At 37.2% G+C, this 25,718-nt stretch overlaps 2 protein-coding genes across 3 annotated transcripts; both read right to left on the reverse strand.

Moving 5' to 3' along the window:
- Positions 1–7,819: 7,819 nt before the first annotated feature.
- On the reverse strand, positions 7,820–12,455 carry LOC119799146 (potassium voltage-gated channel subfamily A member 1-like). Its single transcript, XM_038308934.1, has 2 exons — positions 11,908–12,455; positions 7,820–11,357 (listed from the first exon to the last, which is right to left on the reverse strand). Exon 2 carries the CDS (start codon positions 11,077–11,079, stop codon positions 9,604–9,606), a length of 1,476 nt encoding a protein of 491 aa, XP_038164862.1. The 5' UTR covers positions 11,080–11,357; positions 11,908–12,455; the 3' UTR covers positions 7,820–9,603.
- A 1,273-nt stretch (positions 12,456–13,728) lies between these two features.
- On the reverse strand, positions 13,729–24,987 carry LOC119799111 (shaker-related potassium channel tsha2-like). Of its 2 annotated transcripts, none has more exons than XM_038308856.1 (2): positions 23,179–24,986; positions 13,729–14,030 (listed from the first exon to the last, which is right to left on the reverse strand). In XM_038308856.1, exon 1 carries the CDS (start codon positions 24,637–24,639, stop codon positions 23,200–23,202), a length of 1,440 nt encoding a protein of 479 aa, XP_038164784.1. In that variant the 5' UTR covers positions 24,640–24,986; the 3' UTR covers positions 13,729–14,030; positions 23,179–23,199. The 2 variants fall into 2 exon arrangements, with proteins under 2 accessions (XP_038164784.1, XP_038164785.1); XM_038308857.1 differs by lacking the exon at positions 13,729–14,030 and adding an exon at positions 17,444–17,897 and having other exon boundaries at positions 23,179–24,987.
- Positions 24,988–25,718: the final 731 nt, after the last annotated feature.

Here is a 25,718-nt window from a genome sequence, read left to right on the forward strand (position 1 = left end):
AAACAGAAGCAGCCATGTGAGAAGGACAGAGGGAAACAACATGTTTCAGTTTCCGCACTTGAGGTAATGAAAGGATGTTAATGACAGTAATTTAGTAGGGGAAACATGTCTCACCTGAGATGAAGGGGTCCGGGATGAATCTGAATGGTTATTTTGCCATTCAGGTGGGGGTGGGGGTGGAGGATGCAGGTAGAGTTAATATCTTGATCGTGGTCATATCTTAATAAAAAAGTTATGAGATTTTATATTTTATCAGATTACAAACAACGATAACTGAAATATTAATTAATTACTGAAAGATTTTTATTTGGTTCAAGATTTCATTTAACTGTCTTTATGATTCTAAAGAGCTTTAATATGATTGTGTGAATTCGGGAGCAGACTTTAGATCTTTTATTTGTTCTATAAAAGAAAATTTGGTATTTTAAAGCAGAGCAATAGAGAGCCGTTTATGAATCCACCTGTTTGGGAGCAAAATAAAGTGATAAAAAGAGAAATGAAAGAGGTTTTGGCTCTATGTTGCTTCTTTATTAGCATTCGGCATTCATCTAAAAATAAAGAATAAAAAAATAATTATAAATATATTTATCCCCCCCAGCAGGTGAAAAGATAAAGAACGAGAGCAATAATACTCCAAAAGCAAACATTTTTGACTATGGTTAAATAACTGGATGAGGTATTTGCCCATTCTTTTTTTTTACAATGTCCTGTGTGGCAATGTGGCAATAAGAATATATTTGCCAATTCTGATTTAGATGATACTTATTAATTGCCTTCTAACATCTTGTGGGTTTTTAAATAAGCCTAATTTCATATCATAATTAATATGTTTATTACCTACATTTTGTCATGTTATTTCAACCACACTGATTACCAGTTATTCAGCAGCATACCTAGAGACACGGATAAGTTATAAACTGAACAAATAAACAGTTTCTTTCCCCTGCTCTATCTATGCTTACATACGTAGATGACAACAGTTTTGGGTTTTGGGGTCAGTGACCTTTCAAGGTGAAAAATGAGATTGACTTCCAAAACAACAATACTTAAAAGATAATCAAGCGCCAGTTTTTAACTTTCTCTGTACAGAAACAAGAAAAACATTATTACCCTAAGGTATCTAAAAACAAGCCTCCAGCAGACTTTGGTTTTGATTCTTTTTTAATGCTTTTGTTGATTACTTTAGCTTTTGATTTTTTGGAAAGTTTAATGTGAGAGGTTATTATCATAGGTTCTCCAACCTAAAGTGGAAAGATTTCTATATCGGAAAAATTTGTTTTTCCGATATAAATCAATCCTTTGGTGTGTTTAGAGCTTTCAGGTAGTCTGACTTACTTACAGCATTTTAGCAGATTATTACTAATTATTACTAATACCCAGAGTTGTTATTTAAACTAACTAAATTTACTCAGTTGCATTTATTTGAGTCACGTTTTGAAAAGCAATATTCTTTCAGGAGTTGTTTTGCCACATTAAACTTTTTTATATGTACTGGAGTAATACATATGAAGAATCACTAATCTAACTTGAGTAAGATTTATGGATGCTCTATTCATCAAAATAAACTTAATTGAAAGAAAAACTTTTTATTAACCAAAAGTGAATCATACATTTTAAATTTTTTTTTATAAAAAGCTTGTTGTTTTTATGTAATTTCTGTCTGCTGAGCTTTTTGGAGATCGAGTGAATTAGACTGTAAACTGTAAATATTATCACTTTGTTCTGTTTGTAGATAAAGTTATAGATAAAATACTGGACGTTTTTGGTTTTATAAAGTTTATGTCAAAAATATTAAATTTTCTAAAGTTTTAAAACTTTAGTCTGTCTGTTGAAGTCATTTTTAAATACTAAATCAGATTATATCAATCAAACATTTATTCTGTATTTGAGTAGATTTTTTTCATACCAATTACTTTTTCTATCTCTCTTCAGTAATTTGTTTTAGAATTCCTTTTCCAAAACCCATCCCCTTGGGGAGCAGTGGGCTGCCATTTTTGGTGGGAGTAGTGTGGGGTTAAGGGTCTTTGCTCAGGGAGCCAGAGTTTCTGTCTGTGGGAGTGGGTTTCAAACTTGCAACCTCAGGATTCCAAGTTCTATACCTAACCACAAGGCCACCTACACTTAACATCTGCAAATCATGTTGAATTTGTGCAAACTTGCGTACATTTTTGGGGTATTCATCTCTGCTACTAAAATGTACACAAAACCCACCATTTCAAAAATGCTACTTTTTTAAGGAAACTATAAAAAAAAAAGTAGTAAGAGAACTTAAAAGATGCTGAATGTTATGTGACAGAATGCAGCCTCAGTAACAAATAAAGTAGATAACAGAAGGTAAACTTAAGGGGTTTTATACTTTTAGGGATTTTTGTTGGATTCACTTAGTTTGCATGAAAAAAATAGCTTTTACTAATTGGCCCTTATCTTTAATTATATACCATTGGCTTCATCAGTGATGTGTACTTTTGTACTCCTCATAAAGATAGCACAATGTATATGTTAAGCCAAAGAAATGGAAGAGGACCTACTTTTGTTTACCATGACAGCCCAACATCAAACTAACTCACCTTGGTATGTATATTTCCAAGCACTTTAAACTAGAAGGGTTCCTATAAAAAAAAAAATCTATAAAAAAATTCAGCAAAAAAATTAAATTAAATTTGTGTGTGCAATAGGTGGGTGAGTTGCAATTTGCAAAGACTAAATGTGTAAATATTCAAACATGCAAATTGGTTCAGTACCTCCCTATTTAAAGGAACAGAATTGGTATTTTGAGAGTGGCTGCAAAAGAAGGATAAAGTTACTAAAGCATTTTTATGGTGTGTTTCTATCTCAAGCACTGCAAAGTAAAAACATAAATTAAAAGATAAAACAAAAATATAGAGATAAAACAAAATATCAAACATGGAGAGTTTTCTTTGTCTGCTAATGTCCCTTTACAGGTTCTGTGATGGTTATTTTCAGCTGGCTGTTAATGTTTTATTTTGTTTAGTTGTCTTTTTTTCATAAAAATGTTCCATTTTTAAAGTTAATTTAATGTGTTTTTCAATTTGAAATAAAACTGTTTCGTCCTTTTTGCCATTAATATTATTATCTTTCCAATTGTGTTCACATTCACGCAGACTTTCTCTCTTTATCCTTTGTTTCTCTCTTTATCCTATGTTTCCAATGTTGAAGCGAGGACTGCAGGATTATCTGTGTGATTTTTCATCTTACTTTTAAATATATACAGATGCAAAAAATGTGACTGCAATTGTGATTTGAGAACTCACTTTGCCGGTGGTAAGTAATTGCATTTGCATATCCTCCACCTATAAATTAGCACAGTTTGGTCATTACAATATGATTTGCATATTGAGCAAGTCTGCACATGCTGTCAGCTGAATTGCACATGCAAATCAACTTGCAACTTATATGAAGATGCAGGTTGTTTGCATGTTTTATTACATACATACATCTTAAAGATCAGACCCTAAATGTTTTCTAATAGCCCACCACTTCCACCCTGATCCACTTCCACTCTATTTATGTTTCCTACAAATTGATGTGTATATAACAGCTTTTTTGTGCTAGTAATTGCTCAGTATGCAAGTAATAGATAGTCTAATGAAACATAGTGGGTCAGAAACAACATTTTGTTGTTTCTAAGATATGAAGAGTGCTTTTATTTTAGCTAAAGGTTTAAGAATTTCAGCATTGGTCGAAACTTTATCTGGATCTCTACAAAACATATTTCATTAAAGAATAAATTTATACCAGCTTTATTCGGCTACAATCCAAAACATCAGTTTCAGAGATAGAGAGAAGAACAGAGACAGCAGGAGCTCTACAGGAGTCAGAGGTGTGAGACAAGTTGCAAAGGGCGACATAGGTAAGTGATCCCCTCCTGGGATGGGAGGATTAGAGTAAAACTATTACATTAGTCCCATCAATCATTGCTAATAGCTGCTGGGAGAGAGTAGTGTAGTAGAAGGACACCTCCAGCTCTGCAAAACTGCAGCAGTTTCTGCTGCAAGTGTCATGCAGAGAAGGTTGTGTAACACAGAGTGCTGGTCAGAAGTTTACATACACCCATCATCAGCATTAAGGTAGAATTGTCGGTAGTTTTCAATCATATCTGAAGCATTTTTTCAAGGTGACATTTTCACACAACAAACTTCAATCAGTCAAAATGAGAATAGTATTATCTTGCTTTATCTATCAAAAAATAAGTGCCTGGGATCATTGTCCTGTTGGAACACCCAATGGGAAAATGATCTAGTTAGGAACTGCAAAGGATCAGGTTTGAATTAAACTGGATGTTTGTTTTTTTATTTAAACATTTAAAGTCGATCAAACTCTCTACATATTGTTTTCAGAGTCTGGTATGGAAAATGCCTAAAAATATGAATCTCACTTAATCATAGGGGCCAAGATTGGCGACTAGGAGTGTAGAGACTTTTTTTTCTGTTTTAAAAAAACATATCTTTTGACATATTTTACTAAATGAAAAAAAAAAGGTTTACGTAAGAAATATCCATATAATGGAATCCATTTGATTTCCAGCAATTAAAAATAGTGAACATTATTAAATAAAGACTCTGAATATTTATATTTTATTTATAAGACCAGTGTCCTTATTATGTCACATGAGGCATTAGAAATGAAAGAAAATGAACACTGAATTCAGTGTCTGAACCTATTTGTTGTTACATCAGTCCATCCTAAAAAATGAATGGTTCAAAAGCACAATTAAAAGAACAAGATTAATACATCGTTTGTAATGATGATTGAATACAGCCTTCTGACCGGCACTGTGTGCATAGACTTATGCAGATTTCTATTCATGTTTAAGTGTGAATTAAGCCAAACCAACCCAGACAGAAATGATCAAAGCCTACACAAGTTGATCCTTAAAAATTTATTTAGCTTAATGGAAGATGAATTCAGAAGTGATATAAGAAACAGAAACCAAAAAACAAAATTAGAAACATAAAACCCTTGCATAGATCACAGACCATGCCTTTTGTCATCATCTGACAAACCGAACACATTCCAGCATAATCCCTGGTAACCACAACATGACAATGACAGTTGGATTAAATAACACGGTTAAAGTTTGGTTTTCTTGTTGGATGGGGAGAGGAGCAGAATGCTTCGACAGTCCTTCAATGCTGCACTCCTCAGAAGCGGGTAAATGTGCAATTGGGACAGAAAACACAAATTCATAGCCATCACACGTCCTTAAACAAACAGCAACTCCTTGAGCAAGGTACACAACATCCCATCAATTTAATCCCGTTCAGTTTTCCCGCAACAAACAAACAAACAAACAAAACAAAAAAAAAACAGTACAGCATTGTTATTTTTTAAAACCCAGAATGCTCTGAAATATGAACAGAGGATTGTGTGTTTTACATATTTCCCACAACACACCAGCAATACAGTCTAACTGAGATAACAATGTTTAACATTGAAGAGCTGTTAAGAGTCTAAGACACTAGCCCTTGTTGTCCTTGCTCGCATTCAGCACCAGCCTGCACATCATCCCACATCAGAAGCACGGCTCGGACGCCGAACTCCGTGCCGATGCTAAGGTGCTTTTTAGAAATCCCACGACAGCTTTCATGATTGAGCTTGGTTGCAGATGAAAGCAAGGGTTTCTTTTTCCAAAAGTGATGCAACTGTGTTGTAGTTAATCCGCATCTTGAAAGGTAAAGCTCATGCAGTCTTCCATCACCCATGCAGTTGTTTTTTTTATGTTTTTAATAAATTTTTTTTGCGTTTATTGGTTTTTGTAGAGATACATAACACCAGGAGTAGAGATCGGTAAAATAATGTGAGGAGCGTGAATAAATTCGGGTTTTTTCTTTTTTTGTGTGTTTCTTTGATTTGAAACTATAAAACATAAATCATCTATGTTTTCACAACTGTCCATATCATCTAACGTACAGAAGGTGATCATTATAAAGTGTTTTATTTTTCATGGCTTGCTGGAGGAGCACATTCTTTTTATTTTCCAGTATAAGGCTTGTTTGTACTAAATCAGTCACGGTACAGTGCCACCAAAGACAAAATAAAACAAAAACACATTTAATATCTTTCCCCTATTAATTTCAGGATATAGTGGTTACTTTTCTCTAGCTCATCACCACCTAAAAGTTTTTTTTCCCTCCAAATTTTGTTCAATTCAGTCATATTTAGCTCTGATAACACTTGTTTACAGAAGCATAGCATCCATCACACATATTCAGGTAAATTCTCTAACTTTTACTCAATAACAGCCCCAAGAACTGAAGGCCAATTCTCTCAAAGTGCATTACAGGCTCTTCCTTATAGGTTTAACTGAGCCATTTAGCAGCTTTTGCTCCAATGAAGCCCTATATGTGTTTCTCTAAATAAATGATCAGTTACTACATCTGAGGACAAACCCCCCAGACTGAACAATCACAGGGTTGACACATAAGCAGCCCAGTTGTGGTAAGAAATTCCTAAAGTCTATAATATGAACAGGTTATATGTTGTCCTATTGCTCATAAGGATGCAGTTTTCATTGGAAAGCTGAATGCATAGCACCATCAGTACAAGTCCCATCTGCTAAGAAGATCATCTGTATTTTCTTCAACGTTGCACTTTTTTTCCATGAAAAAATGTGATGACAGCAAAGGTTCTTTGCAGCTGCATTTGAGGCTGATATAATTAACTTGTATATTCGATATTGTTCTGTATATATTTCCTCCTAATCTACAAATAAAAGACTAATTTATCACTTTTTATTTTACTTGCAATAAGTAAGTTTTTTTTCTACTTTGCCTGAGGAGGACGCTCTTCAAAGGTACAGTACAAAGATCAGTTTCAAACTAAATGACAGTTTTCTACAACAAGCAACCTCCCTGCTTTGAACAAAAGGCATTTAAAGCATAATTCATCACCCAATAATTAATGAGGGGTTGCTTTTCTGCTCCAGATTATGTTGTGGAAACAAGACAACGGTGGTAGTCTTGTACTAGCACCACAGAGGATGGCCACTGCACCAGCAGAAACAGCTAAGACATTAGAGTAGCACTGCAGTGCAGCTTTTTTTTTTTTTTTTCCCAAGGATCTTTGTCGGGAGAGTGTTAAATAAGAAGAAGGAGCTTTACAGTACAGTACGGCACAGAGTCTAACTATTATATGGATGAACTCCTCCCAGTATGAAGAGCAGACTGGTGTACAGTACCTGGAGAATTTCAAGTACATTTTGTACCAATCTGCTTGCTGTTCTCCTGTGAGCTATCGCTGTGACAGAACAAATCAAAAAGGGCCTTTTTTTTTCAGCAATGGAGTGAAGCAGTTGTGCAAAAGAGATGGATCACATTTAGCTGTGCATTATAATGCCCCATGACTGCTGCAATATGAAAGCTCTGAGCTTTTCATTTACACAAATCTATTCAAACATACGCAGCTGTTTTCGCTGTGACAACACTTGACATGGCACTGTTTCAAAGAAACTTACACGTACAACAGTCGGGTAGAGTCACGCAATCTCTACACACTCCATACAAATGAACGGGCTGATTGTGCGCAGCTTTAAGTGGAAAAAAGGAGCAGGATTGCAATACCCTACTTTCCCTACATGTAAGTGCTTGTGTAAAGGCTTTGCTTTGGGAGTCTCACATTCAATATTGCATGACTGCAGGTTACACTTAAGGTTCTATTTTCTATTCGTTTGTGTATATATATATATATATATATATATATATATATATATATATATATATATATATATATATATACATATGTATATATATACATATATATATACTGTATATATAATGTATACATATATATACTCTATATATATATATATATATACTGTATATAAATGCATGCATGTGTAGATATTTGCATGTGTAGGTACAGGTATTGGAAGCCCTGCATTGAAGCCTTCAGCTCCGCAAGTTTGCAATGACCTCACTGAGGTAGAAACCCTGAAAGGATGCACGGTGCACAAAGAAGTAAAACAGGAGTGAATGTATGACTCTTTTAAATAAAAATGGTAAACATGCAGAGAACAATCCATTGCTGCTTAATGGCATCATTAAATGCATGCCAGCATGAAAATTTGGTTGTGCATGTACCACAGTCACCTGCTTTGTAAAACCTTACTCATCTGGTATCACTAAAATCAACCCCAACAGTGTTTAACACTGACATAGACGGGATCTACCCAAACACCATTTGCATGAGGCACTTTCACTGATCCTGTTGTTGGTGGGGATAAAAGGCACTGGAAACTAATCTCCGAATACGTCCATGAAACATGATTCTTTTCTGTTGACTAACTTCTACTAAACTTAATGGTGGAAGAAAGAAATAAGTATGACTGAAAATATATGAACTTTTTTCGCTGTTGTTCTCAAAGTTCCATGCACTGTTCTATTGACTAATACTGTAACTGGTGCTTATTGTGATTATATGCATTAACCAACATTATTTAGTAACTTTCTTTGTCTACTTTTAAATGGGAAACTCCACAGCCTCAATGGTATATTTCTGTAGATTTGATCACAATTCAGAAAGACCCAGATTTTTGAATCTTGTAGTTTCCCTGATGACAGGGAACTGCAGAATACATGAATTGCAACAAGCTGTATACATCATGCTGTATACATTCGTACATTAAATATACCAGGATACAAAGGTACCTTACTGGTTAGGCCATAATGCAAGTTACTTTTTTCATGCTATGATCTCATTTATGTACTGTTCCTTTAAGAGTTAACATTCAGTTTCTATACTTCTAAATGATTATCAATTGAAAAAAACAAAAACTCATCCAGTGCACTCTGTATGGCAACATAGGGAGAAGTGAGACATGGAGGCGGAGATCCAAAAGATTATCACCCCCCCTCACACTTTGTGACATATGCCTTATGCATGCCGGTATCAAATGGAAAGTCTCTAAATTCATGCTCGCATGAAGCTCACTTTTGCAAGTTGTGCTGTGATGCATCTAAAGGGCATGGCATCGGATCACTTGGTGATAACACAATTACAGCAGCTGCTGCAAGAACAGCAGCATTGCAGATGTCCGAGAAGCAAGCAGTTCACCATCTGTTTACATCCAAAACAAGAGAGACGAGCAGTCTTCCTACGATAAGGTGCTTTGCCGAGTAGCAGATCCTTTGCAGGGGCAGAGGGGATGGAGAAAAAAAGGGGGTGGGGGGTTGGTGGTTGGCGGTCATCTACCTTCTTGGCGGATACCACTTGGCTTAGAGGCTTGAATGTCTGCAGTCATTTCTGGTGCATTGTGCAGCTTGCTGATCAGTTATCTGTAGTGCATGCATAAGATTTTTAGTAATCACACCATCATCTGACAAGACAGGGTGTGCTCTGTGTCCTTTAAGGAGCTGTGTATATGTGTAATAATCAATTTCTTCCTAACATTCTAGTTATTAGATTGGTAAAATTAATTATTCTATCTACATTGGTATATACTGTAACAGCTTTGTTTCTTTTTTTTCCAACTGAGGATAGGTGTAGGCCTAATGCCAGCAGAGCGCTCTGGGAGCTAAATGAAGCATTCCTATCAGATGGTCTACTCCACATAAGATCCAATGATAAAGAGTTCCTAGCTGATGTCTAAACATCTGTAAGCAGCTTGCTTTTGTTTACACAGTTCTGAGTGGCAATAGTGCAATTTCCAGTTCTAAGGTTTGCCTCCCTAAAGTTGTCAATGCTATTGTTGATGTCTCCATCAATCTCCATGTACTCTGACTTGCTGACGGTGGAGGAGCTACGGCGGCTGGAGTTGGTTTCAGACGGGATGTTGGGGTTGCTGACATTGAGGAGCTGGGCCTGTTCCTCTCCCTCCGTCTCTCTGTGGTAGAAGTAGTTGAAGTTGGACACAATGACAGGCACTGGGAGGGCAATTGTTAAGACTCCAGCGATTGCGCACAGAGATCCAACAATCTTGCCCCCAATTGTGATTGGGACCATGTCTCCATAACCCACAGTTGTCATGGACACAACAGCCCACCAGAAGGCGTCCGGGATGCTGCCAAAGTGAGATTCTGGCTCATCTGCTTCGGCGAAGAAGACAGCGCTGGAGAAAAGGATGACTCCGATGAACAGGAAAAATATCAGCAAACCCAACTCTCGCATACTAGCCTTGAGGGTCTGCCCCAGGATCTGAAGTCCTTTGGAGTGTCTTGAGAGTTTAAAAATCCGAAACACCCTGACCAGACGGATCACCCTGAGTATGGCTAGAGACGTTGCTTGCTCCCCCACTCCCTCCGCTTCCGGGTCTTCTGCCAGCTCGGTTCCAAGAGTAATGAAATAAGGGATAATGGCGACAATGTCAATTGTGTTCATCATGTTCTTGAAGAAGGCTGGTTTGCTGGGGCATGCCAGGAAGCGTACTATCAACTCAAAGGAGAACCAGATTATACAGAGAGTCTCAATGACAAAGAAAGGATCAGTAAGAATGTTTGCTTTGACGCGGATTGTAGTGTTCCCGAATGTCTCAAATCGACCATTTGGGTCATCTTTTAGCTGTGGTAGAGTCTCCAAACAAAATATGACAATGGAAATGAGGATCACCATCACAGACACAATGGCGATCCCTCTTGCGGTGCCTGAGCTTTCTGGGTGCTCAAAAAGAAGCCAGATCTGACGCTGGAACTCCTTCTCAGGCAGCGGACGCTCTTCTTCTCTGATGAACCCCTCGTCCTCACGGAACCTCTCCATCGCATCCACTCCCAGCTCATAAAATTTGATTTCTTCTGAGAACATATCCAAGGGCACATTTACCGGCCTTCTTAGCCTGCCCCCTGACTGGTAGTAGTACAAGATTGCATCAAAGCTGGGCCTGTTCCTGTCAAAAAAGTATTCATTTCTCAGGGGGTCAAAGTAACGCATCCGCTTTTTGGGGTTACCCAGCAAAGTTTCAGGGAACTGTGAGAGAGTTTTCAACTGCGTCTCAAACCGCAGGCCGGCTATGTTGATCACCACTCTCTCACAGCATTCATGGTCATTGTGGTCCGGGGGGTAGGTGTCCTGAGGGTGTCCTGGGACGGCAGAGGTCTCGTCCATGTTGTCCCCCGCCACAACGGTCATTTTGAGGGGGGAAGAAGTAGAGGATGCAGGGGAGCAATAGGGGGAGCAAGAATTGTGCAGGGGTGTCGGTTAGACTGACTGACCAGGCATTCACGGTTGTGAGAAATTTTTCCACTCCTCAGCTTCCCACACCCCACAGATCATTGGAGGCGTCCCCAGTTGCGAGGAGGGGGGAGATGTCGGTTGGCTGCTTTGCCTCAGTGCGGCTCCACTGCGGCTCTCGCTGACTTGACCATTGCTGCTCCCCAGTGCATGTGAAGCAGTCGCTGCTGCTGCTTCTGTCAACCAAAGAGAGAAGGAGGGAGGGATGGAGGGGATAATGGAATCAAACAGCCGAGATATTTGCTGGCTCAGCACTTTCTGCAGTTTATTTATTTATTTAGTCATCTTCTTCACTTGGGCTGAAAATAGAGCTGTTAGTAATGATGGCAAACACATCTCATTCACAAGAACTTTAAATTCTGTTACTATAGGGAAAACATTTCAACTATATGAAGTTTCTGTCATTATTGTTTTGAATCCAAATCTTGTATGTTGTTCTCGGTAAGGTGATGGGGTAACAATTCATCATGTCTCTGCAAAAATGTTTCTTTTACTTTGTCTTAGCATGGGGATTTATCCTCCACCACACTCACCAGTCTGAGGTAGATTGTGACGCATAGCTTTTTTTTTTGTACAGTTTCTGCATGCCTTTAACCCTACAGAGCTAGTGGCAATTTGCAAATGGATAAAGCAGAGGAAAAGCACTGCAGCAGCGTGTTGGTTTTGCAGGTAGAAAAAAGCTATAAAGCTCTGCATAAACTTTTGTATTCAGTTTAAGAGGCTTACCGTGGTTTGATCCTGAGAGGTCTTGAAAAGCTTTGAGTAGAATCATCCAACAGCGGAGCAGCAGAGGTCGGTAATGTGTGAAACTTTTAAGTTGCACCAGCCTAGAACCTTGGAGTAGGCATCATCTAATCTGTACTCCAAAACAAGACATGCCGAAAGGGAAATCTGTGTAATCTAAAGAGGAGAGGTTGAAAAAGGAGCGAAAAGAGGGAACTGCTGCAAAGCCCCTAAGTGCTTTGGCAGCGGCACGGCGGTGAGCAGAGCAAACAGCATATGAGCAAACCGCAGGAGAAGATGTTGCGCTGCAGTTCGGAGAGATGCATTAAGAGGCAATAAGCGAGCCCTTGGCATTCCCAGACATCCCTGCATCAGCAGAAATCTGCCCCAAGACGAGATGACGGGCAGGATGCTCTCCGGCGCAGGACGGTGAACACGATAAAAAAAACTAAAAACAATTAGAGGTTAAAGACGATAAACATACAGGTGCGGCATCGACGTCCGCATGGTTTCTCAGCAATGTCAGGCATGTTTGGTTTGATCATTTAACATGCACGTACAAGAGGAAGCAGGGGGGGCTGAAGGAGGAGGAGGGGGAGGAGTTGGAGGGTTTCGACGCAATGCAGACCGGCTCCACTAAAGGACGCCGCCAGAACTTCTTCACACAGCACAAAACAGGGGCGCCTGTGTGCCAGCACTGCAGACTGCGAGCACACACAGATCTTCCAAAGTCTCTAACTGTGACAACTCCGATCACGTTTCGCTTGGAAAAATTCTAGTGAGATAGCTAAATATCCTGATTGGCTGAGTGGGTCTTTTATCTAAAATTTATAGTTATTGTTTTGGATTTTTCTTTTCTGATATTGACTGGAGAATTACGGCTTGTTTGTGGAATAATATAGTTGCCTGCTTATCATGAGGAGAACGAAAAACGTTCTGCAAAAGACTGAGAACACTTTCAGCACCATGGATAGCGCAAATAACGTCCCATACTCGGAAAAACCTAAATATCTCTCATTAAGAAGATGGAACACAGAGTGCTGTGTTCAGGCACATTAATCTAAAGTCAAAAGGAAAGGAAAAGTAGAAGAGAAAATAGTCCTAACCATTGAGGATAACTTCAGCCTGATTATGGTTGCAACAAAAGCCCGTCCAAGAGTTCAAAGGAAATCAGATGGAGAAGACTTTAGCTGGACTTAGTAGCACTAACACAAGACAATGACATGCCCAGCAGCCCCATTCCCTACAACTTTGACTCCCCTCATAGTAAGGCAGACCCCAGTGTGAATGCTACTTTGAAATAAACTTACTTTTTTTGGTTTGTTTTTTGGCTTTGAATATTAAATTAAATCTAAAATGTCGAAACTATGTTAAAAAGGGGGAAGGACATCTATCTATCTATCTATCTATCTATCTATCTATCTATCTATCTATCTATCTATCTATCTATCTATCTATCTATCTATCTATCTATCTATCTATCTATCTATCTATCTATCTATCTATGTGTGTATGTGCGTGTCTGTGTGTATTTTTGTGTGTATATATATATATATATATATATATATATATATATATATATATATATATATATATATATATATATATATATATATATATGCACCATGCCCACATATTCTTAAGTGGAGAAAATAATATTTACTATAACTTTCATGATTTCTTACTTACAGTTTTTTTAGATGCATTCAGGCACCCCATTAAAAAAATATATATTTATTTTTATCACATTTAAAAATATACAGACATAGAAATCATGCATGTTGGCATATTGAAGCTCAAGGAGTTTTTGTTTTCAGCCCAATGCAAAAACAAAATCTTGACATTCCAGTCTACAAAAATTCAAGTCACAATATTGCATTAGAAGCATAAGAACAGGAAGTTACAAAGTTACAACATATTTACACAGGCCTTTTTTACTTGAATTAAATAACAAATTCAAAATAAAATCGTGCTTTCTGCAAAACACCAGTGTCCATTTTATAGTCTCTTTAAGTCACATTTTTATACAAATGTTAAAAATTTTATCCATTAGATTTTGGAGGAGAAGAGAATGCCCCGCAATGTTGCGACCGAAGGAACCAAAAGCTTTATTTGTTGTCTGCCTCCTGCAAATAAAAGAAGAAACTCCATTAAGTTATTGCATGAAATTAGAGAGGTGCTTCAGTCAGTCAAAGTTATAGCAAAGTAGCTGCACTTTAAAGAGCTTTAAAGTGCAGCTGTATCAGTCCTCCACAGAGTGGCGCTAATGTGTTACCTATTTGATCAGGCTTGATTGTTGCTGTGCATTGCAGAGATTCAATAATACTGAAAAAATAAAAACTAAGAGTACAAAAAACATGGAAATCTGCTTTTTGAATCACCGTTTTCAAGTTCATATATGGATTTTAGTGTGATTTAGAAAGAAAGAAAGAAAGAAAGAAAGAAAGAAAGAAAGAAAGAAAGAAAGAAAGAAAGAAAGAAAGAAAGAAAGAAAGAAAGAAAGAAAGAAAGAAAGAAAGAAAGAAAGAAAGACATTTTTCACCAAAATTGCTGTAAGACAGAAAGGATATGACATCATTTCATGTGGTTAGGATCTTGAGAACAAGGTAGAAATAATAAATTAGATGAAATGTGATCAATGAAGCGATTATCAACTAATTTATTATAACTCAAATAAATCCTTTATTAATCGAATTATGATTCCCTAGAGTACATAGACTCTAAAACATGAAATTTGCTGAAAAAACTACCCACCAAGAGCAGTGATAAAGCCAAAACTGAACAAAAAGTATACACATTTTGTATAGACATTTAACTTTTAAACTTTATGGAATAAGCAGAGAGCTGCAGAATAAAAGTCATTTCCACCACAACCTGCTGCATAGACCGATCAGAATTGTCAATTTTACAGCAGAGCTTTTTTGGCGATATGTTCATAGTTGTTGTTGTCATTGTTTTCTTAATTTCTGTTATTAAAAAATTGCATAACTAGGCAATTAAGTACATTATTGGTATAACATGGTTCTTGATGATGAACAATTCTCAGTAGGAGTACAATATGAAAATAAAACTACACTTTTTTGTCTGTACCACAGGAAGCTGACACTGAGTGGATATTAAATGAACGATGAACCTTTTAGTACCTTTTTTTTAGCTGCAGATGCATCCTTTGCCATAAATATAGAGTGCTATGACACTTCTTTCTAGAATGTTTATTTTCTATTTCAAAAAAGGAATATCCTTATTTGCTAACTTTTATTTGTTTTTTCCAACATTTCTATTGAACAAAAAATATGCTAAAATATTCAAATAGAATATCAGCAGAAGGGGGCAATGTTTTAAACAATTACTCGATTAATTATCTGAATAATCATTAGATGATTAGATCTGAGTAATCATTAGATTATTTAGATACTACAGAGATCGTAAGCTGCAACCCTAAAGGTTTGTATTCTTTCTTATTGGTTCTTTTTTAATTACATCCTAATAGCTAAATTAGCAATATTCAGTTTTCAAGGCTTTGGTTTTGTCAGTATAATGAAAAAAACATTTTAAAAAGGGTTTGAAAATAATAACATTTTCATCCGTTTTTTTTTTTTTAAACCAAGAATACTGCAAAAAACAAAAAAGTTGGATGAACTCAAAATTTCAGGGGAACAAACTTTGATAAAATTTTAAGTTGGCCAATTAAACTAAATATCTTAAGTTTTGCTTTTGAGTTTTCTCAACTCTGAATTATAATTTTTGTGAACTCAACTCTAAGTTGAGCTAACCTCTAAATTTACATTGTAATAACTTAAATTCTTTATTCTACTAACTCTCTAGTAAGTTGTCCTAACTTCTAATTTTACGTTTTAATGACTTTAATTTCCTTATTCTACTAACTATCCTGTAAGTTGTACTAAATTAAAATTTTACATTGTGATAACTTCAAATTCCTTAATCTACCAACTATCCCATAAGTTGTACTACGTTCAGATTTGTATAAATAATTACAGATGCAACATATACATTCAAAACCTTTGTTTTATTTAAGCTGTACCAGGATCAAAGCCCTTCCAACAGGGCTAGGTAAATGCAAACTAATGAGACCCAACTGTCCCAGTCAACATGTGCTACATTGTTTAGCACATCCTTTTGTAACACTGCTCAATACTGAATCATAATGTATTTATATAGCAAGATGGTTGAGATCACAATGTTTATCTCCTACTTTTTTTTAGGATTAGAGGGGGAGTTGTGGAAATTGTATTAATGGAGGAGCTGCACATTGACATTTTTGTTTGCTCACATTTGTATCTTTTTTTAACAGCACTGTTGGGTGAGGTTTAGTGAATGAAAAATAAACACGGGCAAATAAAAGAAAATAATATAAACCTAAAGAAAGAATTTTGTTACCATGCTTTAAAAGTACTGTTAAAATGTGTCATCATCCTTTGTTACTATAGATACCAGCACACCGTATATGGTGAGTGATGATGTTAAATGATTGGCCGGAATGGCATAGTGCTGTGAGGGAACTGCAGCCCATGCAGGCCATCGTCAAGTTGAGCTACGATCTCTACAATCTGAGATCTATTCGGAGACACAGTTGCTGATGTATTTCTTATTTTTGTGTATTTTTCTTCCACAGCCTGTTAGAGTTATGGATGATTTAATGTGCAGCTCAGCAACTTTCTTACACTTTATCAAAATATATTAGACAAACTTTAGATACTACATCATAGAAAGGCAGATGTGTAAAGTATGTTTTTAATGTATTAGTTTTTGCTTAAACAAATTGAACTTGGTTGTTTTATGGCTGGTTTAATCATGGGATAGTGTTTGGAATAGCCTGGATCTCAAATTTTTGTCTCTTAAACACTCCTTTTTCTTGTCTCGAGGAACAACGCCCACCTTAAAGCCTCACCCCACCCTAAAACCAATCTGAGCGTCATTTTACCACCTTAAAATGGCCAGCCTGACATTTAACACCGTAAAATGACCCCAGAAAAGCTTAAAGGCACAGACATGACACGCGCTATGAGCCAAAAGGGGTGCGTTTATTTATATGTGCTGTCATGATGTCATGTAGTTCTAACAATAACCCTGCTGTGTGGGAAAAGGGAGAGGTTACATGACAGGGAATTGGTGTGTTTTTAAACTTGAATGCAAACATATATATATATATATATATATATATATATATATATATATATATATATATATATATATATATATATATATATATATTATAATCTATTTATTCATAATCAGAATTTCCTCTTTTTTGTTCTTTAGCAGTGGTCCTTTTTTTTTTTTTTTTCTTTTTTTTAAACAGTGGTCCTTTTTTTTAAATCTCAGTAATTCAGCTGTTGCCGTACTGTATAATCATACGAGGACAAGATAAGACCTTTTGGTTCAAAAATTACAAAAGTTACAGCATTTTAACATCAACCAGCTAAAAGCAGGTTCAATATCTCAATACTGCTAAACATATATAAATGTTTGTACCATATGTATATTTGGGAACATTGATTATTACTGTAGGTTATTTTAAAAAATATCAAGACAGTTCTTTTCTTTGCAATATTTCTCATTTTGTGATCGACTGGTCACCTATCGAGGGTGTCCTTTTAAATGCTGGAGATAGGAACTTGCACATATACTGTATCAGGTATGCCTTTTGAATTCCTTGTTAACATTTGTCAATGAGAGCGAAGAAACTCAACAAACTGATTATTAGAATAGGGATATTTAGGTGTCTTTGAATGGCATGCTTGTTAGTGACAGACAAAAGGGTTTCAGTATTTAAGAAACTGTTGCCCTACCAGGTTTTCTCTCACAACTACTTCTAAGATTATAGATCAAAAGGTGAGAACGATGGAAGAAAGATAACAGTTGCTAAAATAATCAACTGAGATGAAAATTACCACCTTTGAATACCAACATGTTGAACCTTGAAGCAGATGCAGATGTGCTACAGCAGCAGAAGATCACATAGTGTCCCTTTCCTGTAGGAACAGGAAATGGAGGAAACTGTTTCCACGGGTTCAGGGGGAATAAAATAAAATAACAGATTGGAAAAAACATTGCGAAGTTCAATGTGCTTCAGTTTTAGTTGCGTATTTCAAATGGTAGGGTCAGATTTTGGAATAAAAAATATGAAGACTTGGATTCTTCCTGTTAACATCAATGGTTCAGGCTGTCCATGGTGGTGTTATAGTTTGGGCAATATTTTCCTCGTACAATGTGGCCCTCTTAACAAATCGACAAAACTTTAAAAGCCAAAGTAGGTGGAAGTCCCAAGATCTTCATCTAGTATTTTTCAATACAACTGTGTCTTCTGCATTAAACCCACCCCTTAAGGAGAAGTGAGAAGCTTGCAGGAAGCATTGTGGAGCTTGAACTGTGGAGATTGAACCAGGCCTTTTCAGACTTCTTAGGAGCAGAACCTCACCCTGTTTTTAGGGGATTTTTTTTTTTTGGGGGGGGGGATATGTGCAACATTCAATTCTGCATCATGGCTTTACAGTTGCCAAAGTTGCAGCACCTGTTTAATGCCCTTATACAAATATAGACTAAAATCCCTGAGGAATGTTTTGCACATAATGTTGAATATCTGTGATGAAAAATAGATTAAGTTCTGAAGACAAAACTGGTGCCACATGTTACCAGCAAGGTGCACCTGATAAATTAGCAAAACATTTTCCATGTTTTGTCAGGGTACTGCCCACTGCTTTGGTTTAGTTTGAGTTTCTTTGTGCTCTGTGTCATTGTAGTTGTTTTCTACCAATACTGAGTTCTTTAAGTTTGTCTCTATTTCCCCCTTGTGTTTGTTTCTTTTCCACCGATCTCTATTCATTCACTGGATTGCTGATTGCCCATTGGTAGTACGGGGTTGAAGTAAAGCCACCGGCCGCCATATTGCTACTTCCTAGTAACACCGGTCGCAATGTAAACAATATGTGTGCCTCAGTATCAAACAATGATGATGTTCTCATTGTCAGGGGGACTTAAGACTTTTAAAATAAAGATAAATCCAAAATTATGAAGTCAGTGAAGTCAATAAATCACGTAATATAATATATTATACAAATCAATCACAATAAAATTCATGTGTGTGTATATATATATATATATATATATATATATATATACAGTATATATATACAGTATATATATATATATATACACACATGAAATGTTTGGTTGCTTTTTCTTTCCTGCATGTTATATTTTCGTGCATGTTATATTTCTTTCGTCAATATAACATGCAATATGTTTCGGCACATGACTTTTTCAAATGAGAAACAAAACAAACACTAAAAAAACGACAGCGTCATCCACTTAATAAAGAAGTTCTACATTGACCTTTAACAGTGAATTGCTTTTGATTTACTTTACTTTCTATTTTCTTACATTAGACACGATGTCATGCTAACTCAGTTTTCCATTCAGTTTGAGATAGCCAGACTAATGTTACGCTACATAGTATACTATAGGATACATTCGTGTTTATATTGATTTTGTAGGTTAGTACATCCACTGATAGTGAAATTACCTGTGAAATGACTTCCCACAGCCAGCAAAATGCTTGTTTTTGCATTCAAAACACTACCCATGTAGGCATTTTTACTGCGTGTCTCTGTGAGAGTGGGGAGTACCAGCATGGCGGACGGTGGCTTCACTTTTTTCGGGCTATAAGCAATCTAGTGAATAAATATAGATGAGTGTTCCTTTCCCCATGGCTTCCTTCTAGTTGGTCTTGCCCACACCTGCTCCCAATCTGCTGATTAGCCCGTCTTCCCATATATACACCACCTCTGCAGTCACTCAGTACTGCTTTGTTGTTGTTTTGTTGATTCCTCATTTCTGGCTTTTTCCCTGATGTGTGCTGATTTTTTGGTTCCTTGTATTTTGATTTTTGGATTTTTGCTTAATCAGATCTACAAGTCTCACCTCCGCTTCTTGATCTCTGCATTTGGGTCCTCAAAAACCTCCACTCAGCTGTGACATTTTTATACTTTTATACACCTGTTTTAAAATACCATGAATTTTAAAGATGATTTAAATAATGTATAACTGGCATTGCAATGCAATCTGTATGATAAAGGAACAATGTTTCTTCTTTCTCAGATTTTCGCTCTCAGTCGTTGAATTTTCAAAAGATCTTTAGACATTTTATTGGTTATTCCTTGCAGTTTTTTTTGCTGATAGTTAATCAAGAAATAAAATAAACCCTATGGCTGTAACCGTGAAAAAAGAAAGTGAGAAAGTTGTGTGGTTTTTAGTTTGGGATGCAAGAGGTCCCTCTAGCAAAGTATTTCACTGAAATCAAGCCAGCCCTCACTGGCTTTTTATCGGTCACGCATACGTACACTATGAAACACGGTAACAATGCTGGCTTGGACTTTTCAAAATAAAATGGTTAATGTTTTTTAACTACAATTATTTATCATTTACACCCCTCTGGTCTAAAATGATTTATGTCTTTCTGTGAATATGGATATAGAAGAACGATTTTAATGTATTTTTTTATTTAGTTAGTGTTTTACATGAAATGTTCGAGCACTTTATTTCAGAATGCCCTTTTTTTTCTACCTGAGTTTCAATTGTTGTTAAACAAAAACTTTATTTCCAGTTTCTTATTTCATTTCAGGGTGAGAGTAGAGCATTCTAACCAGAGCTCATCATAGTCTGATATGGAATTTCAAAATCAAATACTAAAAAAATCTAAAACTCTATCTAATTTTACATGAATATTGCTAAGAAACCTTCTGTTTCTAGTTAATAACGTCATTTAAGGTTGACAGTAGTGCACCCCTTGATGCTTCTCACCAACTATAATAAAGATCTGATGTGGAATATCAAAATTATAGCTTCTCAAAATATGTAAAATTGGTCTCTTTTATCTAAGTCGCTGTGAATATTGCTAAAGAAAACTCCCTGTTTCCAGTCATTTATTTAATCTCAACGTGACAGTAGGACACCACTAGATGCTTTGCACTAGAAGTAATTGAGGCACAGGAAGACACAAAGCAGGATGTACTTCCTGAGGAGACTGAGGTCATTCAACATCTGCAACAGGCTGTTGGAGATGTTCTACCAGTCTGTGGTTGCCAGTGTCCTGTTCTACACCGTGGTGTGCTAGGGGAGCAGCACATCCATGAAGGACACCTCCAGACTGGACAAACTGGTGACTATTGTCAATCGTGCAATATTCCTCTCTCTCTCACTGTGCAAGAACACATGCCAACTAGGCTACTGTATAGTCTCTGTATTTTTTTCACTTTTTTATAAATTAAAATATATTAAACTTATTTGTCCTCCAATATTAACAGCAAAATAGAAAAAAGTTAACAATTTTACAGTATTTGAAGGACTTTCAGAATTTCACATCAGACCTTAGTGATATTTGGCGAGTAACATCTTGGGTTATTTATCCTGAGGTGCAATCGGCAAATGGAAACTGGAAGATTTTAAGCAATATTGACAGTAACTCAGACAAGATAAACTAATTTTACAGATTTTGAGAGGCTTGCTGTAAGCTTGAAGCAAAATCGTTAACTAGAAACAGGGATATTTTTAACAATTTTGACAGCAACTTAGATAAAAGAGACCAATTTTTGAAATGCTTACAACGAAGTACAAATACAGTACTGTAGTTACTTCATTACTGTAGTTAAGTACACTTTTTAGGTGTCTTTACTTTAGTCCATTACTGATTTTTCTTCCTACTTCTGACTTCTACTCATTACATTTTCACACAAGTATCTATTACTCTTGGCTTCAGTTTAATGTTTATAAATATTTATTTCACGTCATGTGCTCCATTGACATCTAGTGAAAACTAGTGTCATTGGATGAGTCATATAACGCAAACACTCATTGGTTAGCTACAGGAAATCATCAGAAGCAAGCAGGTGTTCTTCAAACTGCAAACGTGAATTGTCTATGCCATGCTACAATGATGGATTTAGAAAAAGATGTTGGAATGTCTGAAAGTATCGGGAGATGGAGACCAACAAAACCTCCCTCATCCTTGGCCCTATCTCAAAGAATTTTTCGAAATAAAAATTGTGCTTTAAATTCATATAGGGACATCTGGCCGTTTTTTTAAAGGTTACTTTTATACTTTAAGTAGTTTTGGAGCACATACTTTTTCACTTTTGAGTAGAGAGGTCAAGTTGATACTTCAAATTTTACCATAGTGTTTTTAAACTGCAGTATCTATATTTCTACTTAATCAGAATCAGAAATACTTTAATAATCCCATTACTTTTGTTACACGCTCCAGTTAAAGTTTTATATATCTATATACCCTTCCAACTACACAAGATAATAAAGATAAAAATAAAAAAGATAAAATAAATACACATATAGCTCTTCTATACATATACATATATATATATATATATATATATATATATATATATATATATATATATATATATATATATATATATATATATATATATATATATATATATATATATATATATATATATATGTAAAACTAAATCCAAGTAAAGTGATAAATCCAAGTAAAGTTATACGTGGCGTGCAAAATAGTGCATAGATGCCAATTGGGGGGGGGGGGTCTGAATCATGCGTTATAGAGATTGATGACCACAGGTAGGAATGATTTCCTGTGGTGCTCTGTAATGCAACTGGGTAGGAGGAGTCTTCTGCTGAAGTAGCTCCTCTGCTGGACCAGTGTGTCATGGAGAGGATGTGTAACAAATGTGTGTACTTTTGACACCGCTGTTAAGCTCACATTTTGTAATTCACTCTTTGCAGTTAAACCATCCCCTTAGGCAGGCAGTGGGCTGCCACTGTGTGGCGCCTGGGGAGCAGTGTGGGGTTAAAGGTCACCCAGAGTGGAACGGGGATCAAACCTGGTACTTGCAACCTCCTCAGAGCAAAAGTTCACTGCTCTAACCACTAGTCCAACACTCCCCTATTCTGAAATAAAGTGCACAATTTAACAATGTAAAACACTAACTAAAAAAAAAACAAAAAAACAATCAAAATCCTTTTTGTATATCCATATTCACAGAAGCACATCATTTTTAGACCATATGGGTGTAAATTATAACTAATTATAGTTAATAAACGTTAAACTTTTATTTTAAAAAGTCCAAGCCAGCGTTGGTACACTGTTTCATATGGGTAACCAATAAAGAGCAAGTGAGGGCTGGCTTGACTTCAGTAATGTATCCAAGGTTTCCATAAAACATTGAACTGGTCAGGTCTCACTGGAATCCTAAACCACTAGTAACCATAACTCACCAGAAACAACTTGTTTCCTGTTTACACAACTGTCAGCTGCCCTGCGTAATTCACTGGCTGAGTTGCGTTTGGATGAGTCAGGATTCCCAGCTCATCGCTCTCCTGATAGGACTCGGTTTTGGAGAGAGACTGGTCGCTTTTTATGGAATCCGTTTCCCCAAAAGAGGGATGGTGCTCCGGCTGCCCACAGGTCACATGGATGTACTGCACATTTTCCTCCTCCTCGTTCTCTCTGTGGTAGAAATAGTTGAAATTTGACACAATGACAGGAACAGGTAGAGCTATGGTCAGCACTCCGGCGATTGCGCACAAGGATCCAACGAATTTCCCTCCGATAGTGGAGGGATACATGTCTCCGTAGCCCACCGTGGTCATCGTCACCACAGCCCACCAGAACGCATCAGGTATACTGGAAAAAACCGTGTCAGGGTCTTCAACTTCAGCGAAATAAACCGAGCTGGAGAACAAAATAACTCCAATGAGGAGGAAGAATATGAGCAACCCCAGCTCCCGAAGGCTGGCGTGGAGAGTCTGGCCCAGGATCTGCAGGCCTTTGGAGTGTCTGGAGAGCTTGAAGATCCTGAAGACGCGCACCAACCTGATGACCCTCAGGATGGCCAGAGAGGCCGCCTGCTGACTGCTGCCCTCATGCTCCGCCAGATCCAAGCCCAGGGTGATGAAGTAGGGCGCGATGGCCACCACATCTATCAGGTTCATGATGTTTTTAAAGAACGCCGCTTTGCTGGGACAAGACAGGAACCTCATGGTGAACTCAAAGGAGAACCACACGATACAAAGCGTCTCCACCATGAAGAAGGGATCTGTGAAGGGATTGGGCGCTTTGCTGTTTGCGCTTCCATTTGCGTGCTGCTCCGGCTCTGGGGGCAACTCTCTGAACTCCGGTAAAGTCTCTAAGCAGAATATAATAATAGATATCAAAATAACCATAACAGAGACAATGGCGATGGAGCGTGCGGGTCCGGAGCTCTCTGGGTACTCAAACAGGAGCCAGAGCTGCCGCTGGTAGGTGTTGTTCGGCAGCGGCCGCTCCTCCTCCCTCGGCAATCCTTCATCGTCCTTGTACAGCTCTATAGCCTCCTCTCCAAGTTCATAAAACTTGAGCTCCTCCAGGAAAATGTCTACAGGTACACCCGCGGGCCTCCTGAGCCTCCCACCTGACTGGTAATAATAGAGGATTGCATCAAAGCTTGGTCTGTTCCTGTCAAAGAAGAACTCGTTCCTCAGCGGATCGAAGAAGCGCGTCCTTTTACGCGGATCCCCCAGCAGCGTGGCCGGGAAGCGCGACAGTGTTTTCAGCTGCGTCTCGAAGCGCAGGCCCGATATGTTGATGATCACCCTTTCGCTGCACTCCTGGTCCGCAGGTTCCAAGTCTGCAGCATCGCGTAACAAAGGGGTGATAGTCACAGCCTCGTCCTTATGGTCCTGGGACACTACAGTCATGTTTTTTTTTTTCTCTACCCCCTCTGAGGGTAAACCCGCCACTCACCTCCCTGATGTCTGCCTTTGTCCTCCAAAATCAATCTCTCATGCGGGTCCTCCACTTTAAGATGAAATTAAAGTTTCTTTCTTTTTTTTTTTGCCTCCCAAGCAGCTGCAGTTGTTATGTCCAAAAAACGTTGTGTTTTTTGTTTTCACACCGACCTCCTGTCAGATTAGTGCCTCCGAACTGTCAACTTTCAATAGTGCATGGAGATCTCCACTTGCATAAGCAGGACCAAGGGCTCCAGATGGGCTATCATATTCACACAGTTTTAAACTCCAGAGCCCTCCCCATGTTATAGGACCGGGTGACACTTGCTGCTGCTTCTGCTGCTGCTGCTGCTGTCCCTCTACTATCTCATTTCAGTCTAGGTAGCTTAGTGGGATTTTATTTTTACTTAAACTTTCAAATAACTTTTTTTTTTTTCAGATATTCTAGATCAGCAAAATATACACTGCAAAAAACTATCTCAAAATGAGTAAAAATGTCTTAAATTAAGTGTATTTACCCTTAATTTGAGCAGGTAAATACGATGATTTGCCAATGGAATTAGTATTTTTACTCTTAAAATACGCTATCTAGATATTATGCACTTGAAATAAGACAATGCAATTGTTTTTTCTTGTTTAAAGTGTAAATTGTCTTGTTCCATTGGCAAAGTGTCTCACTTCAATCCTTAATTCAAGAAAAAATGCACTAATTTTAAGAAAAAATGACTTATTTAGATTTTTTTTTTTTTTGCAGTGTATTAAACATAAATGGCTTTTTAAACGTTTCTACTTAGATTATTTTGGACTTGGAAAATAGCCCAGACAGATTAATTACATTTGTAAGTTACAGATTCTCAACTAGATTCAGCACTAGACTTTGACTTGGTCATTTTTGATGAATAACATCATGCTTTTATTTGATATAAGTCATTTCTGTGGGACTCTGGCTACTGTTTTTCTGCTGAAAGATAATCTTCATCCCCAGTCTTGTCTTCTACGTCCTCTGTCAGGTTTTCTTCCAGGTGTGCTTTGCATAGCTTTACCCCTCT

The sequence above is a fragment of the Cyprinodon tularosa genome, unplaced genomic scaffold (assembly GCF_016077235.1).
Source record: "Cyprinodon tularosa strain WSP-4 unplaced genomic scaffold, ASM1607723v1 ctg65, whole genome shotgun sequence".
Taxonomy (NCBI): domain Eukaryota; kingdom Metazoa; phylum Chordata; class Actinopteri; order Cyprinodontiformes; family Cyprinodontidae; genus Cyprinodon; species Cyprinodon tularosa.